Source organism: Poecilia reticulata, linkage group LG16, assembly GCF_000633615.1.
Source record: "Poecilia reticulata strain Guanapo linkage group LG16, Guppy_female_1.0+MT, whole genome shotgun sequence".
In the NCBI taxonomy this organism is placed as follows: domain Eukaryota; kingdom Metazoa; phylum Chordata; class Actinopteri; order Cyprinodontiformes; family Poeciliidae; genus Poecilia; species Poecilia reticulata.
In genome coordinates, this window is record NC_024346.1 from 6297129 (window position 1) to 6317491 (window position 20363).

A 20363-nucleotide genomic window follows, 5' to 3' on the forward strand; every position below is an offset into this window, starting at 1 on the left:
ATATATATACAATCAAACACCCAGCCACTAACTTCTAAGTTAGTTTGTCAGTAAGATGTAGAAGCTTGTTTTAAGTGAATGATTCCTTAATACTGATGAAAAATTTCTAGTTGCTTCGGCAGATTATTTCACTTATGGAGAAAATGTTTTGTTATAAGTTAAATAATCTGTCAGTGGAACCAATGCTGTTTTTAAATCAATATTAAGGAAATATTTACATAAGACAAACTCTCATATCTTGCAGAAATATTACTGGTAAAATAGTTATTTCAAGTGTACTAAGATATTTTCAGTAAAAAGTAGATCTAAAGTACGTGGTAAAATTTTGTGTTTTTGCAGTGTTCATTCTCCAGGTTTCCAGCTTGTTCAGAAAAAGCATCCTGTTTGTACATTTGGTGCTCCCAAACCAGGGACATCTGATCAATAAAAATATACTATGACTGGGTAAGCTCTGATGATGATGATGATGATGATGATGATGATGATGATGATGATGATGATGATGAGTCTGGTTCATCTTTGGGGATAATTTCCAGAAGTCTGAAGCTGCCATGTTAATCTGTTCAAACAGTTATATATAAACAACCTGGTGACTCCCAGCTATCATACTGTTCACTAAGGATGGTGTGAGGTCTCAGATATAAAATTTTTGTATTATTTCCTTTTGGTTTCTACTGCTTCTAAAACTCAGTCCAAGTACTTTACAAAAACACCCAGTCACTTTTTCACAGTAAGTTAATAGTTTTGTTGTGTGGAAAATTAGTCATTTTAAAAACCTTTGGAATGTACCGTCACAAATCAGCAGGCACTGCGCCGTTCCCTAGCAACCCCAGTGAAGCCCAGCCCGTTACCTAGCAACCCCAAGCGGAGTTCCAGCCCATTACCTAGCAACCCCAAGCGGAGTTCCAGCACATTTGGGCACATTTTACCAAATGTATGCGCTGTACTATGGCAGCATATAAATAAATGTTACTGTACATGGTATGCTGTACTGTATAATGTATATTTCTGGTAAATATACAGTAAATTTACTTTTTACGTAAATGGTAAATATTCTATATACCGATATACGGTATAAATGCGGTATATTTATATAGTATATTTACAGTTTATATATAAATAAATATACAGATTTTGCCATATTTATACAATCATGTATACCGTACTTATACAATAAAATTCTGGCAACCACAACTGCTGATATTTTACCGTAAATCAGAGAATTTTTTTACAGTGCAGCTCCACTCTTGAGCGTGTCAGAGGGAAAAAAAATCCTAAACTTCACTTTGACTTCTTGTGGTTCTCCGGTGGAACAAATCAGCTTCATGTGATGATGTTGCAGGTCGAGGGGAAAAAATAAAAATCCCCAAACCTGAGCCATGATGGCCCGTCAGATCCCATCTGTCAGTGCGTACACTAAACACAACCCCGTCAAACAAATCCGCATGTCAGATCGCTGCAGATGAACTTCTCACACCAGCGCGGCTGTGTTTGGATGATCCGCTTTTGGCTACGCGCCCCTCTCTGACGGACGGCTCATTTGGCTGTTAGCAAGGTGAGGCGATCCTGAGCACTGACGTCAGGCCGGCATGTCGAGCGACGGTTGATCCCTGCAGACGGACATGCTTTGTTAAAGTTGGTACCGGAACGTGCCTCCACATGAAAGACCGCATGTGCGCTTTTTCCAACAGATGGCAGCGCTCCGGCGGCTGGAGGAAGAAGCAAAAGATGGAGCAGGAAAGAAAAAAAACAAAATGCCCCGCAGTTTGTGGCTTCTCCCAATTCTCTGCTTGTTTTTATGACTTTTGCTTTTTATTTACCCCTAACCACAGCCGGGGGACTGAAACGTGGCAAACATTGTTTTTATTTGTCTCATGACACTGGTTTGATGCCAGCGCTTTTGAGCCTGCTGGCTCAGGTTTTCGCTGTTGTTATGCAGCGATAAAAATGAAAAAAATCTCCCCTCTGGTTTTCATTATAGCTTTGTGAAATAGCTTCTTTAACTCCTAATGTTTTGGAACGCAGGGGCAGTTTCTTTCTTTTTTTTTTTCTGCCATTTTCTTTTCAATCCTGACGTGTTGAAATCAGCCCTGTCCTGTTTCCAGCTCGTGGTTAGGAAAGCTCTCTGCTGGCGTGGCGCTCTCACATGACAATAAAACTGGAGTATTTACTTTTGTTTTTCCTAGAGATGTGTGGCCCGGGCCTCTCTAACTGTTGAATCATCTCATAAGACTCGCTGTGGGGCCGCTCCACCTCAGCAAGCATCTGATTTCAGAGAAAAAAAAAACCAATAAATGCACTTTTCACCTGCTAACGTAACCTGCTCTTAGGAAAAAGTTTAGATATTATCAGCCTGAATTCACCTTCAAATCATTATAAAAAGATAAAATTACCCCAAAATGTAACTTCTGTCCAGATAACGTAGACCATTAGTGAGAAATTGGTAGTAAATGGTTTCAGTTATTTATTTTAAAGTATCGCTACTCTTACTTTTACCAGCTGAATGAAAAACAAACATGTTTTAACCAAAAATTAACCAGACACAGACACACACCTGCAGTTTTTGCTAAAGGTTAATATGTTTTCTCTTGAAAGAAACTAATTTGGAAACATTGGCAAAACTTTGTTTGAAGCGCTCTGTATAAGACTGATGTGGCACCTTAATATTGATAAAAAAGTACTAGTTTCATTGACAGATGAATTCACTCATTACAAGACATTTCTGCCAATAATCTGCCAATAGATCTAGTTGCTTGTCAGGTGATAGAAGACTGACTTTGTATCTGTCTTTATGTGGCTCTGGAGGTTGCAAACCTGAAAACACATCCCAACTATGTCACATCTATCAAAATCAGAGTTGGGCGGTAACTACTTACATTTACTTGAGTAACTATTTGGAATAAATTTACTTTTAGGAGTATTTTTACTGAGCTATATTTATTACTTTTACTTGAGTAATTTTATTGTGAAGTATCACTTCTCTTACGTTCGAACAACCTAAAAAACGTGAGGGTCTAGAACAAGATGGAGAAATGGCTCATGGTGTTTTACCAAACGCAGAAAGAGAAATCCTGCTAACATCCCACGCTACTCCATGTTTGTTTACATTTTGTGGAGAAGGAAGATTTTCAAGTCGTTTCCTTCCGTTTCCTTCTGCTGCAGCGCCACCACAGGCAAGGAGGGGAACAGGTTTTTAATTTTTAATTTGTTTGACTCAGTGCAGCGTGAAAACAAACCACAGCAGCTGAAAATGTAACAAATGTTGCAACCTAAAGGATTTCTGTAATATGAAGGAATCAAAGCAAGACTCCAGGAATGTTTTTAATAAGGAAATGACACTGTAACATGATATAAAGCTCAAAAAAGTGGATTTTTACATGTTATTTTCCCTTTGAATTCAAATGTTTCTACCATTAAACCTCCCGCGCAGTACCACAATACGTTCCACCGCTGCACTAAATCCACTTTAGGGTCAATTGGTGCAAAGATCCCAAAGGTCATGACCTGCAGACTCAACATTTGCAGGCCTCTAAACCTTAAATGTTCCTCAGAAAAGCTTAAGAACTGAACATAAAGCGCTTCCAGAAACACTGGATAATATTTATGGATCATTAATGAAAGGATTCTACGCCAATTTATAAACGCAGCTGGCGGGACTCCAAAAGTTTATTTCTTCAAGTCGACTATAAATTATATTTTGAGATGGCGTTCTCTATAGAGTTGTATTTTGCTTTGTTGTGTTGTAATTAGTGGCTGGCATGAAACAGGAATACATTACAAGGGAGAGGATTCGTTTGTGCAGCCACACCTGCACAAAATCTAAAGGAGAAAGTAAATTAAAAGAAAATATGTTCTGTTCCTGTGATCACAGGTGAGAAAATTAACTTCAGTGAAAGAAAAAAAGAAGCAAAATTCCTTTTTCTGCGGAGTAAAAGTTTTAATTGTGCCTTTGTTTTCCTTTTCAGGCTGTTGTACAGCTAGAAATGAAATGTAAACCAAGCTTTTTGAATCAAAAGGTTTCTCTAACTTCTCCGCCTTGAACTTGTCTTCATTAAATCAGTGGATGTCTCTCAAATGTCTCTGAAAAACGACAAACCAACACAACTAAGTCAAAAGTTGTTGTTTTTTACTGCAGGATGTCTGAGAACAAATCCAAAAGCATAAAGTGACAAATGATCCGACCGCTAAACGTGTTTACAAGCTGCGATGGTCGTGAAGGAGATCGTCACTGCAGAGGCATGAGCCATGCTCTTTATTTTTCTTATTTTGAGGGCGTCTTTCGTTGAATTGTTCTGCTTCTTTGACTTTCGACAAGTTTATTTGCATGGCACATTTCCACGAGGCAAACTGGTTTACACCATAAAAACATGATACAGTAACAGATTATGAAACCAGCAGCAAGCATTATATGTGGTCAAACGCCATCATAAAGGAAATAAATATGAAATATGTCGATCAAAGTTCCACTCACTGCTAATCACAAGCAGGTGGGATTTTTAGTTTGGATTCAAAGGAACTCTGTGTTTCAGCTGTTTTGCAGTTTTCTGGAAGTTTGTTCCAGATTTGAGAAGCAAATTTACACTGTTTACACTGTAAAAACACAAAACCTTACCAAGTCTTATTTTAAGTGTACAAATATCTTCTAAGTGTACGAAGAAATTTGCACTAAAAACTACTAAAAAACACTTAGTAAAGTTTTGTGGACAAAAATACAATGTGGTTCTGGTTCTGGGGATGCAGAGCAGAACCAGAAGACCTGAGAGGTGCGGAAGGTTGCTATGACAACAGCAGTAGATCTTTAATGTATTGTGGTGCTGAACTGTTCAGTGATTTATAAACTAACAGCTGTATTTTATAGTCTGTTCTATACCAGATAATAAGGCTGAAAACACATTCCAAAGTACGGTGGTGGCAGTGTCATGTGGTCTGGCTGCCTTTTATTTAGTCCTGTGCTCATCATAGAGTTCATGGTTTATAGTTCTTTCTTATATACAGTATGCCACAAGTCAGAGTTGGGTGGTAACTAGTTGCATTTACTCGAGTAACTATTTGGATAAAATGTACTTTTCGGAGTATTTTTACTGAGCTGTATTTATGACTTCTACTTGAGTAATTTTATTATGAATTATTTCTACTCTTACTTGAGTAAAATCTCTATATTTTCTACAGTCTGATGATGTAATTCCTAATTACTAAATACCTCAGGTTGTGATCAGTTATTCAGGAAATACCGTTTTACTTGAGTAAAAATATATTGCAGTGCTACTCTCACCTGAGTACAATTTTTGGGTACTCTGCCTCAATCTGATCAAAACATTCCAAACATTTGTGACAAATTCTCAAAATTTTATAAAATCAAAAGTGTTTTAAAGGCTGTAAACCTTTAAGAACATTTTGTCTTCTAACTGCGACCTACTTTCCTACTGGAAAAGTGCTCATTTCTGGCTTCGGCTCCAGTTAAACCAGTCTGTGATGACTTGACTTGGCAGCCTCAGCAGCACAGGTGCTAAATAGCTGGAAAAGCAGCAAATGTGATGCGAAGGGACGGAGATATCGATGCCACAGATGACTCGGATCTAATAGGAAGATGCTTTCATGGGAAGGTAAATAGATTTTGGCTCAGTCGCTCAACATGTTGCCTTTTGCTCCGTCCTCCTGCAGGAAACACATGTCAAAATGGCCTCATGCCTGCGCTGGTGCGTCCCACCCTGCCGGCCGTCCAAACCTCGCTGGGCATGAAGCCGTTCCTCCCCATCCCGCTGGACACCGCCTCGGCCATCAGCCTTTTCCCAGGATTCAACACGGTGAGTGAGAGATGGCAGGTTTCCACTTTCTGCTCCTGACCTTGAAAATACGTCATGTCATCCGCTGGTTAAATATCGCTTATTAACCTTATAGATTTATCATCATATCAGTACAGAGCTGACATTTTTGTTTCTGCGTCTGTATTTTTATCAGATTTTTTAAATTTGCATCTACTGTAGTTATAAATTAATCTATCATTTATTCTGATGATTAATCGATTAATTGAATAAAAATGTTGCCACATTCTACAGATTTTCATGTAACCATATAATCCTTTTTATATATTATATATATGTTTTATATATATGTAAATTTTGCACAGTAGGTCTCCTTCAAGGTTTGATCGGATGAAAGCACTCTAGTAGGTTTTGAACTTTAATGCTCTAAATTCTGCTCCGATGTGAAATGTTGAATTTAATCAGTCTTCTTTTATTTCAAATTTGGTTTATTATGTGGCGCCAAATTATACCAAGATTTCTCCTTCTTCTGTGCATCTGCTGTTGATAATCTGTCATTAGTTTTTTTTTGTTGTTGTTGTTGATATTCTAACTATGGAAACCTCCTTAAACACAGACGTAACATGAGGCTGAACCTCGCTGAATTCATGACCAGTCAGAATGTTTGGATCCATTTCTGTCTCGTTTTGAAAGTCAAACGTTATCAGGAGGAAATATGTGACAGCTAAAATCAGCGAGGTTATCAAAAGAAAGATGGCTCCTCAAGGAAGACGAAAAAACGTAGATAAAAGGCTAAAGGTTTCTGCTTAAATTTAAGGGATTAATTTAAAATCTGTTGGAAAGCGAGGGTGAAATATGGAGCACAGCTGGTTGGAAGTGGGAAGGAATACAGAGATGAAAGAGTGGGAGTGGGGACGTCACAGAGAAGTAGCACGATAACCCAGGAGAAGACGGATTGTTTCTGTTTCATGGGAAAGTTCAGGATCCCTCCGCTGCCTAATCTGTATTTAACAGACTTCTCTCCAGATAATGAGTAAAACACTGCAAACCCTCCAAATGGTGCAGGATTAACACAAAGAAATCACCTCTGGGTTTCATGCGCACACAGACACTTGAACACTCCACTCTTTATCTCTCACAGTTACTGTTTTATCCCACTTTTCTTTAGGTTTTTTTTTCTTTTTTGTCTTTTGCTTTCCAAACTTTCCTCACAGTTCCAGATTTCCGAATGCAGCTCATTCTCTGCGCCTCTGACACAAGTCTTAAACCGGGGACTGATGTGTCGCACAGACGTGGGGATAACAAGCTGTGGAAAAAAAAAAATCAAAGCTGAAGAAACTGAATCAGGTCATATAGGAACCATCAAGGTGGAGGAAAAAGATTATATATGGTGTTATTAAGATTTTTTTTCCATTTCAAACTTTCATTCCTGCCTTTCTGGAGGGGAAAACAGCTTCTTTGGACAACAATTTCTTCTTGTTTTGGATGCTGTGGTTAGTTGGACAGATTTTTCACCATACACTATTCCCACAAGTCTGAATCAGAAGTGAGGCGCGCCACTGAGCCGCCATCTTGGTAGGCAAGCGCAGTGCAAGCCATAAATGAATCGTGGATTCGAAACCAACAAAAAGAAAGTACGTTGACACTCTGGACCAAATTATGTTTCAACAAAAACGCTGCTGTCGGGATCGACCAATATGAGAATGTGGCTTGCTAACTGTTGACATGGCAACTCCATAGCAACTGTCATGACAGTTAGTTATGGACACCTACCAACATGGCTGTCGGCTACAAAGTTCCTGGAAGTATGATGTCACATGAGAACTATGTAGACCTTCATACTTTGCTATTGTGATGATGCGTAACCATAGCAACAGGGTGGTTTACAACAGGGAGCAGCTGATTAACATGGGGAAGTCTGAAATAAAATAACAGTTACTTAATTTACCTTTGGGATCAATAAAGTATTTTTGAATTAGAAACGTATATATGAAAAAGAAAAAAAAGAGAGGAGTAAATTTTTGTCAAAAAATCTCATAAATCTTCTAGAGAAAAACTGAGAAATTTTGAAAAGTGAAAATGTATCAGAAATTTTCAAGAAAAAACTTGGAAATTGGAAGTTTTCTAGAAAAAAACAGGAAAGTCTTGTTTTTTTTCTACAAAAAAGAAGAAAATTTCTGGATTGAAAAGTCAAACATTTGCTAGAAAAAAACTCAAAGTTTTAGATCAATCTCAGAAATCTTCTAGATTTTTAGATTAATCTCAGAAATTATCTTGAAGAACAAGAAAAATGTAAAAATCTTGTTTTTTCTACAAAATAATACAATTTATGAGATTGAAAAGTAAAAAAAGTTCTAGAAAAAGATCAAACTGAGATTTTTTTTCTAGAAAAAAACAAGAACATTTCTTTCTTGCTTTTTTCGAGCCAATTTGTGACTTTTAAACATAGATATTTCCAAGTTTGTTTTTATTTTGCTGCAAATTGGAGATTTTTGGCAGAAATGTACTCCTTACTTACTTTTTCTCTTCCATTTTGCATCGCCCAAATGCGCCGTCGTACTTAAGAGCTGCGGATTGAAAACAGTAAAACACATGAAGCAAATCATTGTGCGTTTGTGAGGCCCAAGCAGCGCATTAGATGCTGGAGATTTGTGATTGTGCTGTAATCGTGCACAGAAACCACGCAGCTGTTTGACCGAGCGGAGCGGATTCTGTGATTTACAGATCTTTCCATCTGCACTCCCCTCTGAAAGCAGACGCTTTACATCGGCTCAGATGAGGTCACATTTGCTTACGTGCCTCCGGGGCTCAATAAACATTTATGTTCCCCTGTTTCTTTTTGAAAAATAAAAGAAAAAACACATGATACTATCCTGATGATGACAGTTCTTCCATTAACGCACCGCAGGAGTGAGAATACACTTGATCATGGCAAGATACATGCTATTAAATTCATTTCTCATGTGTTGGGAGGAGAAAAGAGGGAAAAAACAGAGGAAATGGTGCAAGCGTGTCCGCACCTGCGTGAAATGACAATAATACCAAAGTCTCTTGTCGAAGCGCTGCACAGTCTTGTTCTGGGATGAGTGACAGACAAAAATCAGGGAGTCCATGGCCAGAGGCGGGGAATGGATGTTTGTTCTCGCTCTCTCTCTTTTCCCTTTGCCCCGGTGGGGCACCGCAACACAATAAGATACTGCAGAAAATATGACTGCAAGCCACAGAAGAAGACTTGAAGCATGTAAGTGCATGTGTAAAGAGAGCAATGAGGTGGAAAGCTTCTTTACGAGGAGTTTTCGGTTTGAGAAGAACAAGCACAAAGGCGAGGCGAGAGCAGCTGCTTTGGTTTTTCCTGCAAACTCTACTGCCAGCATTCCGGTTTTTTATTTAAATAAGCACATATTTAAATAGTTGCCTATTTGTTTATGCAATTGTGGCACTTGTGGCCCCGGATGTAAGATTGTTTTATGAGCGTCTTTAAAAAAATAACACATTTTATCCAGAAAAGTGGGTTAGTAGTTAAAAATAAAGCAATCGGTATAAAAAGAAGAGGTACAAGTTCAGTTGAGTTATATAATTCAGTAAAGTGAAGGCCTGTCATGGTAACAAATTGATCTGGACAATAAATTGTCCCTGAAGTTACGTTTTGAGGCCATTTTCATCTAAGTTAGTGGTAATAATGGCAAGAACATTTTCTCAAATATCAATAAACTTTAAATTATAGCGAACGTTTAACACTGGAACTGGAAGATGTTTTAAATATCCAAAATAAATAAACAAAACAACAAATGACATGAATTATAAAGCCTCTGTAAACAAAACAAAAAAAGGATAGTTGAGACCAAAGCACCAGAATGAAGACTTTAGTCAGCCAGTTTTTGGTAGAAAGAGAAAAACGATAAATGACGCTATAGGAAATTATTGAATTTGCTTTAATTCTTCATGCGATTATTGAGTTATTGCTACTGGCGTAATAAAGTGCAAAGCGTTTATGCTTGATTTTCCTTCTTTCATAAGAAAATGTTACCTTTTGGTTGGGATGCTTGACAGTTAAATCCTGCAGCTGTACGGCTGTATGTCATTTCAGTAAAAAAAGAAAAAAAATATTATTTTTTGTCACCTGATCCTCTTTACTATTAATGAAATTGTGGATAAAAATATATCTTTTGTGTCAAAACATTTTGTATGTAGCTGTATGAGTCTCTGGGATGGGGACGCCAAAGCCTAAATCTTATTGGTCAGTTTACTTTTCTTTATTTGCTTGCCTGGTGTTTTTTCTGTGAGCTAAAAATGAAAGAGCGGAGTTTGATCCTTCCTGTAGTTCTAAGAGCGGCCGTTTGGATCCCGCCTGAGGTTTTTACCATGTGTGCAGTTTTGACGGGGTCATCGGTTTATGAGGTTTTTTTTTCTTGGTTTCGCGAACTGAAGAACTGATGGATCACCCGGTTGACCGACCGTGACATCTGCTGCACTCCTCCTGAGCGCCGTAGATTTAAAACTAGGGTTTTAAATCTAGTTGAAGCATTTGCCAAAAGAGATAACTGTCAGGAATGGTGGTTGGTAGTGGTGAGGAGAGAAGCTGAGACCCAGGTTATGGTGATGATGATGAAGAGTTTAATGATAAGGTGGCTCGAACAGTCCAGATCAGGCAGCATGGCAAAGAACAAAGCACATGGCTAATTACCGGTAGCAACTGACACAAAGACTGAACTAGGAGCTAAGCTAACCAGGACTTAACAGTTTGACTGGAGAGCTAAGACGACTACTGACATTCCTTATATATACAAGACAACAGACAAGGACCCGACGAAGAACACAGACGACAGGTGGGACTAAATACACAGGGGCAATCAAGGGAATGAGACACACCTGGAAAACAATCAACGGGGAAGGCGCAGTGGCAGAGACACAGGAAGGAAACTGAACACAAAAAACTCTAAAAATAAATACACAGAAACACGATCATGACAATAACACAGGTAGGCTTTGCTTTCACGTCTTTATTGTTTAATGTAATTTGTAAAGTAAATAAATTAAAATAGGTCTGCTGTTATAGTGGTCCATGCGCAGTACTAGTGTGTATTTGTGTGGTTTAGGTTTGTGCTGGTTTTGTGCGACATGATGCGCGTTGGAGATGTGGTTCTGCTCTTGCAGGTCGGGTCCAGTGACAGTTTTGTCCAATAATGTCCTGCAGACGCCCCTGATGCTACATTTTCATGCTAAATGGTTCACTTTTGGTTGAAAAAAACAGAAACCTATAAACTCGGATCAAATGAAAGCAGTGGTCAGATTGTAGCTTTTATTTGAAAAGAACTAAACAGACTAAGGAACAGTGATGCCATCCTGCCTTTCACCAATAACATGTTAATAATGAATCATCAAATCTACAAACATATTTTACTCATTATAGCAAGAACCTGCTCAACTTTTAAAGTTGCACTGTATTGCATCAGCTCCAGAATTAATTGAAACTGGTCATAACAACAAAGAGAGCGGAGAAAGTAATTGATTTTGATCTGGAAATGTGATCGGGAATGAATTGTTTGTCAAATAAACTCCGTGGTTGAGTCTAAGGAAGGACCATGGTGTTCCAGCGGGGAGTGTTTTCTGTTCTGCAGAGGGAAAAATGAATTGAAACGGTTCTGGGAGCCGCAGATGAGGCAGATTAGCGCAGCTGGAGGTTATTCCTAAACAGTTTTCATTCTTATCACATGCAGTAACGTCTAAAGCCTCAGAGGACAGCTACAGGTCAGGTAGCATGATGCCATCATGACGGAAACTGTGCGCAGCGTTGTTAAGGTTTTGGTATTTGGTAAAAGTGGCTTTTTTAATCTCACTTATGTGCGTTTTGTTTTAAAGATACACTGCTCAAAAAAATAAAGGGAACACTTAAACAACACAATATAACTCCAAGTAAATCAAACTTCTGTGAAATCAAACTGTCCACTTAGGAAGCAACACTGATTGACAACGGGGACCCTCGTCGGGTCAATCAGTGTTGCTTCCTAAGTGGACAGTTTGATTTCACAGAAGTTTGATTTACTTGGAGTTATATTGTGTTGTTTAAGTGTTCCCTTTATTTTTTTGAGCAGTATAGTATCTTCATATTAAAACTTGTCTGCAGGGTTTTCTCTGACATATTGGAGTCCTGATAAAGAAGTGACATGTAATTTTTTTTTTCCAGAGGAGTAGAAACTAAATATATCCACTGATATCCTCATCCAAAATCTTCCTGAAAGCACCTACATGACATTACCATTTTCTCTGTTTATTTTTGCACTGCGTTTGCTCATTTATGGACCCAGATCGTTTTGTTCTCATCTATCTGACAGATTCTGGGCTCACGTTTCCACGTCTCGCAGTTTTATCAAAGCATATTCCCTTCAAATTCATCCCAAGTTTCTGGCCCTGCAGTGATGCGAATCAAGAGTCTGGATCTTAACAAGCGACAGAGCAGAATATTCATTTCAGGGCGTCTGAATCTTAAAGGACATCTAAATCTAGACAGTTGATCAAAACGTATCTAATGCAGCTGGAATCTCTATTTCTTTTTTTTCTTAACTTAAAATGTAATATGCATCACGATAAACACAGAATCTGACCATTTTTAGTCTAGTTTACGCATCAAATAGACAAAACTAGCTTGCAAATAACTTTTCAGAAAGATATAGGAGCTTGTTTCAAGTTAATAATAATATTGATGATAAAGTTCTTGATCTGACATTTATTTCACTTTTAGGGAAAATGTCTTGTTACAGGTGAAATAAAATGGCAATGGAACTGGTACTTTTTATTAGAATTAAAGACTTATTGTCTTAAAAAACTCTTGTATCTTGCTGAAAAGTTATTTGCAAGTTAGTTTTGCCTTATTCCAAGTGTAATAAGGCACTTATTACACTTGGAATAAGTGTCTTATTCCAAGGCACTTATTCCAAGTGCCTTGGAATAAGGCACTTGGCACTTAAGGCACTTAAGTAGGTTGTTACTTAAAACAACCTATAGGAGCTTGTTTTAAGTAAATAACTCCTTAATATTGATGACAGATACCAGTTTCACTGGCAGATTATTTAACTTATGACACAGGAAAACATGTCTAGTTATAAGTGAAATTATCTCACAATGGAAGTGGTATTTTTTATCAATATTAAGGAAATATTCACTTAAAACAAGCCACCTTTGAGTTAGTTTTGTCTTTTTTCAAGTGTTCTAAGATATTTGAAATGAGATTAAAAGTACTTGGTGAGGTTTTGTGTCTGGCTTGCTTACAGTGGCCGGTTTTGCAGAAAAGGTGAAAAAAGAGAGTGGGCTTTGAAGAACTTTTAGAATTGCACTGCAACTTTCAATTGATTCAGTCGCAGAACACTTATTGAAATTGCCACCTTGAAAGAATTGAAGCACAGCGAAGAGGAGAATGAGAGGAAACCGGGGGGAAGAGGACCGGGAATAGGAGAGCTTGAGAGTGTAATGAAAGAGAAAAGTGAAAGGAGGAAAAGTGGTTTCAGCTTAAAAGAGCCGGGTGTTAGACGGACGGACGGATGCGATGTGTGTGTGTGTGTGTGTGTGTGTGTTTTGAGTTGTCTTTCTTTGGTCCTGAAAATAAGATCAATCCCACATGGAACCTACATTTGTCTCAGAGAAACAATACAAACTCCATTTCCCCCCGCAGAGTAATCAGGAATGTGATTCATCGATTCTCTGCTCAGATCTGCACGGTGGGAAATTGCTTTGTAGTCCTGTGACACGCCGGCCTCTCTCCTGCACTCTCGACTCCTTCGCAGCCCAGTCAGTGTTACTGTCACTGGCTTTAATGGAAATGTGCTCCTTGACAAAGCACGTAACACGGCAAGTCAAATGGCTCCTTTGTCCGTTTGAGAACAACTTTAATGTGTTTTTTGAGTATAAACAGTGTTGGTTGTCTGACAGCTGCAGCCATTCACCTCTGAGTCACTGTACTTAGATTAGTTTAGTGATGCAGGAAGGCAAATTGAGCCTTCAACGTGAGTCTGAAAGCTAGGATTTATCCGGTGACCTCCAGTGGTTTGATTTCTGGTGTCTGCTGATGATGAATGCGCTTCATTTCTACTGTAGGATTCAGGATTCGGCAACAAGAAAGAGACAGAAGAGTGAGCCGTTTTGGTCTACTATTTAGTGCAGACATCGTAACACACCTGAAATACGACAAAACTTACAAGGAACATTTCAGCAAGATGTTGGAGTTTGTTTTAAGTCAACAATTCCTTAACACTGATGATAAAGTTTGAGTTCTGCTGGCAGATTATTTCACTTACAACATGGGAAAAATACCTTTTTATAAATTAAATATTCTACCAGATGCTATTTCTTTTTTTAAATCAATTTGGAGGAATTATTTACTTAAAACAAGCTTGTTTCTGCTTCTTAAAAGCTGCTTGTAACTACATTTTTCTTGGCTGGACAATAAGCAATAAGCAAAGTTGGTGGAATCTACTAACTCACTCTCTGGTTACCTAGCAACTCAATCATTCTTTGGTTACCTAGCAACAGACTGCTGAGTAACTGGCAGCAGCCTAAGGTGATTCATAACTTCTTTAAAATAAAACAAAAAGTTGTGGAGGGAAAACTGAAGACTGTGAGCCGTTTCTCCCTCTGGCATTAGCATTTGTTTTGGTTGTATTTGCCCAGAATGCCTTGCGTTGTAGTCCGCTTCCTGCTTTTGGAACGGTCACCATTATTACTATAATAAAGTCATAAGACAACTTTATCCTTTTTACAAGGTAAGAAGATTAACGTTATAAATATTTTTAGAAAGATGTCAAACATAGCATTTTGGAGAAGGTACGCGTCTAACCATTAGTAACCATGGAGACAATGCTGCACTGTCATGTAGCCTGGCTAGCAGGTATGGAAAAAGCTGGTTAGCATCTCGTCTTTTGTACGTTTAATGCTGCTCCGGTGTAAAGAGAAACACTGTTTATGACTGTGATGTAAATCATGTGTTGTGAATTCAGGCAGTCTGTAATTCAGGAGGGAGGAGGTACGGGTCGGTTTCTAAGCTAGCTGTTTACAACTTTTATAAATCCCGCCGTCTCTGGGCCCCAACCAGGTGTGTTATGTTCACAGACAAATTAGCTCGACTCCAACAAGTAGAAGCCATGAATAAACTGGCAGAAACAACTTTGGATAACAATTTCAGTCGCTCTGTTCACTACACCGTCCCTCACTTCAGATGTCCGTCATGGCGCCTTGAATAATTATGTGACATAGTTACCAAATTATGTGACATATGTGACATAGTTATCAATAATTATGTGACATAGTTACCAAATTATGTGACATATATGACATAGTTATCAATAATTATGTGACATAGTTACTTACCAAAGGTAACTATGTCACCTTTGGTGACATAGTTTACCATAGTTTTTACCATAGTTACCAAAAAAGTACTGTTCATACTTTTTTCTGCTGACTTTCAAACGATAAATAATTGCAGTTGCTCGGGTCTGGTTTCCAGATTTACCCGTGTGCCGTAAACATCTTCAGTAATAGACTGTAAATTGTGTTCCTGAGGGGAAGCGTGTGAGCTGACAGAACGAAGGGGGACGATCAAAGCTGGAGACCACCGCAGCGCCAGCCGATTACCTTCCAGCGGGTCACGCCTGCTGGACCGGACCGCTTTTCTGTCCAACATGACTGCGCAGCGGCCCCTGATAATTCACTTTAGGCTGCAGGGCTTTTTAACCCTCTGAACTGATGCAACCCGACGAATCCCAGCGCTCATCTTAGTGTTTAAATTCTGTGGAATATACACCGATATAAACCGATCGTTTACGGAGGTCTGAAACAGAAAGACTGTTTCTGTGACTTTGTTTTTCTTTTTCTTGTGGTTAAGATGGGAGAGAAACATTAGACGCCCACAATCTGTTTCTGATTTGACGCTGCTGCCATGTGCTCCGGGTTCTTTGAGGCGACAACAAAATATTTCAACTTTAACTGCCCATGTGCTCATCTTAAAAGAGGAATTACTACTCAATTTGGGAATTCAACACAGAACGTTTCAGTTAAAAACAGCAGGACGTGTTTTAGATTTTGGCTTGGGTTGGAGAGGGGGAATAAAAATAGATAAAAATAAAAATCAGGATTTCAATGTTGAACGGTTTGAGCCTTTATGATGTGTTTGAGATTTGAGGTTAATTGAAGTTGTCACCTCTTGTTTGACAAATCTGTGGGGAAAAGTCACCTGAACAAACTGCAGACGGCTACAAAACGCTGGCAGAAGTTTTCAGAGGACGCATGAGCGCAAATGTTGAGCCGATGATCATAATACTGCTGACGCAGCCTGGCTGAGGCAAAGATCCTCGGGGCTGAGGCACTTTACTCCACATTAGTGCGGTTTGTAGAGTCACTCTAATCCTAAGGAGACCATTAGACTCTCGATTAAATTGAATTAACCTAAAAACAATACGCCGTACTTTACAGTCAGGTCTTAAAAACCGGGACAACAAACTGAAAAACCATTAAATCAGACTTTTTACTACGTTTCACTCAGAATTCATCTCCATGTTTCTAATATTTTCATTATTTCAAGATGTAAAATGCATATAAAAATGCTGTGAGGCCTGCATGAGGTCAGGCAGTAAAATAACAGATGTTTTTTTTTTTGAAAATCCACCTAAATTAAACCCCTATGGTGAGATGCACGACCGAGGAGGAAGTTCCTAACATGAAAGGGAGAAAGGAGCTGGGTAAACATTTGTGGCTGGTAAAGAAAAGAGTTAAAGCCTGCCGCATTAGTCGTAGTAAAACAAAGGAGGATTCCTTGACTAAAGTAAAAAATAAAATGACGCTTAAGGAAGAAAGACGTCCAGTGATTTCATGTTGGCCTTATCCAGGGCTGCAGTCTGCAGAGAGAGAATCCCATTTATATTTGTATATATATTTTAAAACAATAGTACTGCAAACATTTCTATTAAAAAAGACTGAAGAGGCTGACAGTAACACCGAAAGCGCTGCAGGAACTTCTGTTGGGTACGGTTTGGGCTCTACATGTGGCAACGATCTCCTGCATTATTCACACGTCAGGGTGGTGAAAACTACAAAACAAATGTATGACATAAAAACAATACTGCAAAACAAACATCTGTCATGTTCTGCGGCAAGACCCACCTGTGAGAAACGCGGTGATAAAGGTTTAAAATATCTGCTGAAATGAAAAGAAGATGTGAGGTCTGAGTCGTGGGGGATTGTTCAAGATGGCGGTTTTCTGAAAAAACGTGAGAGAAACGAAGGAAAGTGGAAGTTAGTGAGTGGAAAACATGTTCACAGTGGCAACTATAGTGATAAAAATCAGTCAAAAGGTGAAATAATGATGTTTAAGTTTAAATATGTGCAAATCTATGTAAGCAGGTTAATGGATATTTCTGTCTTTTTGTATTCTGTAAAGAAAAAATTGCAATAATTTCTGATGATTTCAGGAATGTAAAAATATATATAGATAGAAATCAGAAGAGCAAAATAACAACCATCCAAAAAGAAGATTGCATCATTTAGAATTTTAGACAACATAAAATTGTACAAACCGTGATTGTACTAACGCCATAATAATTTTATTTTCAGAATGTTAATGTTAATCCTTCTCCTTCCTGAGTTAATATTGCCGTCTGAAGAAATACACCCAACCGGAAACAACCAATTAGAACCAGGGGGAGGTTCTTAGCGCTGTCAATCATTCTCACATATGGCAGCGCTAAGACCCGCCTCCTGGATCTGATTGGTTGTTTCTGATTAGCAATGGGAGAAGACAGAAGAGCACAATTTGTCTGTTTCCTACTATACTGACACAACATGGTGACAGTATAGTAGTTATTTACATAACAAATATGTAAAAAATTATTCAAATAAAAGTTACATACTGTAGCTTTAACAGTTAGTTGAATTGGTTTAAGAGTTAAAATCAACAGTAAATATATATGTACAATAAAATGATCAAAAAGATATAAAACAATGTATTTAAAACTATTGAATCAAAAACAATTACAATATTTAACAATGACTTCAGGTCTGGTTCATGTTTGGTCCATTTTTAAACCTTGAAATAAATATTTTGATGCAAATCATGGTCTTAAAATCAATCTAGCCTACTGCTGCTTTCTCTCTCAACAAATGTCTGCAGTGGCTCAGCCATACATGGTTGATCCATTTTATAAAAGAACAGTTACAAAGCTGTCAAAACTTATTAGATTATATTTTGTCTTGAATCTAACTTTTAATTTCGGACATAAGACTGGAGCCTCTACCCGGCTTTCCCCTGCTTGGTTTTTGTTGAAAGTGTTTTTTTCCAGCTGTCAGCAGCTGTAAATATCGACACCATTACAGATCAAGATGTCTTCACTCTTCACAGATGGTTCTGAGTAACAAACCATCTGTCAGAGCAGGCATTAATTAAAACAAACAAGTAATCTGGGTGACTTATCACCGCTTCAGGAGTTTTAAACCCAAAATCTGAAAATTATTTACTTTTACGACTTTCGCGGTTGGGTCGTTTCAGACCCAAAAGGTATTTGGCATTTCCAAGTAATCTCAGTAATCCTATAAAATGTTTTAGAGCACTGGTCTGTGATTGGAGTGTTTTCCTCCTGTCATTATTCTGTATAATTCTGAGGTTAGTTTATTTGTTGTGTTTTTGGTTAAATTTTAACCAACAGTTTGTGTGTAACAGTCTAAACACTGCAAAAGCACAAAATATTACCAAGTAATTTTGGTCTAGTTTTTAGTGCAAATATTCAAGAATTCAAGGATTTTTTTTATTGTTTGTTTATATTGTGTAACTTATGTGACCTGTAGATATGAATATTAAAAAAGTGTTTGTGTGTGTAAATAAATTATGAGATGAATCTGAATTAAGATTAAATATCTTGGAACACTTGAAATAAGACAAAACTAACTTAAAAGTAACTTAAGCAACACATAGGAGATTGTTTTGAGCCAATAATTCCTTTTTATTGATGGAAACTTTCTTGTTTTGTTGGTAGATTATTTCATTTATAACGAGATATTTTTCCCAAGTTATAAGTGAAATAATCTGCCAGTTGAACTACGACGTTTTCATGAATTTTAAGGAATTATTGACTCAAAACAATCTCCTATATCTTCCTGAAAAGTTACTTTTCAGTTAGTTTTGTCTTATTTCTTAGTTATTTGCGCTTGAAACTAGACCAGAAGTATTTGGTGAGTTTATCTGTTGTGTAATAAAGAGAACTCACACTCAACGCAGATGTTTTGGTGTTTCCCCATAAATTCCCAGCGCCTGACTTCGATCCCGCAGGAATTTTCTTGGTTTCTGTCTGAGTGTACTGCGTACCAAACAGAACCATTTGGGGTTCAACTCCATGAATCTTCTTGCACCTGCAGCTCCATTGTTTCCCTAATGTTTCCCCAACCAAACGCACACTGCACCCCGGGGTGGAATATTAACATCGTCTTCCTGCACGGAGTCGAGGTCGACGCCTGGATTTATGAGGGATGGACTCCCAGGACTAAATCATTATCTGAATGAGGCCGTCTGGGACTTGCACTACCTAACGCCAGTGGCGCGAGGTCTTCGCGTCCGCCCCGTTTCTCTGCAATGATACTTCCCGAGCTTACATAAATATGTCCCCTGTGTGCAGAGAGAACTCGAACAAGGGTCACCCATAAATCATTTATGCTACAGAGGCCCCATGTGAGGGTGGAAGTAGAATTGGAGTGAAGGAAACAAGGCTGAAAGTCGGTGGTTTGAATTCTTAAACTGCCTGGGAAATTATGCATGGAGATGATGCAAGAACCGGTCATTGGTTTGGTATTTTGAGGACACCATGAACTCCAAAACAGACAAGTGTGGGCCTGTGTTTACATGGGATATAGAAACGATATGTTCCCTAAGCCAAATGCAAGTTTTTCTGTCACACAAAGAAATGATATCATTACAAATTATTGCAGATCTTCTGCTTTTAAAGATAGAAGACCTAAACCGGGTTTGGTCTAATTGCTGCACAAAACATGTTTTAGTCTCGTCAGTTCTGCCTATTTTTAGGTTTACAGTCGCATGTAAAAATGGCCGAAAACAGATGCGCAATTACATAATCGTACTACTTTGAAAAGCAGAACTGGAGCGTCATGTACAACCAACAAACATGCAGCAAGTGTTTTCTGAATTGTAAGTCTACAACAAAACATTTGTCTTTTCCAGCAGTCATTGTACAGCGCATACAGCGGTAAAATTAGCTGACCAAACGTGGTGGAGCTCTGCTTGGGCTGCTAGGTAATAGGGGAGGGCTTAGCTTGGGCTGCTAGGTAACGGGGCAGAGCTTAGCTTGGGCTGCTGGGTAACGGGAAAGAGCTTAGCTTGGGTTGCTAGGTAACGGGGCAGGGCTTAGCTTGAGTTGCTAGGTAACGGGGCAGGGCTTAGCTTGAGTTGCTAGGTAACAGGGCAGGGCTTAGCTTGAGTTGCTAGGTAATGGGGCAGAGCTTAGCTTGGGTTGCAAGGTAACGGTGCATTGTGACTCAATAATTGTGAGGTTTTTGAAACGACTCGGTTTCCAGACACCAAAAACCATAACTTATTGCTAAAAAAAGCTGCTTAGT

The 20363-nt window shown here is 38.5% G+C and overlaps 1 protein-coding gene across 3 annotated transcripts in view; it reads left to right on the forward strand.

Annotated features, from left to right (window-relative positions):
* The window catches only part of znf385d (zinc finger protein 385D), a 105720-nt gene that overhangs the window by 23814 nt on the left and 61543 nt on the right, over positions 1-20363 (forward strand). For all 3 annotated transcript variants that reach the window (XM_008430995.1, XM_008430994.2, XM_008430996.2), the window contains exon 2: positions 5662-5804. In XM_008430995.1, the coding sequence (XP_008429217.1) occupies positions 5685-5804 (120 nt within the window). In that variant the 5' untranslated portion in view covers positions 5662-5684. The remainder of the gene's footprint in view (positions 1-5661; positions 5805-20363) is intronic.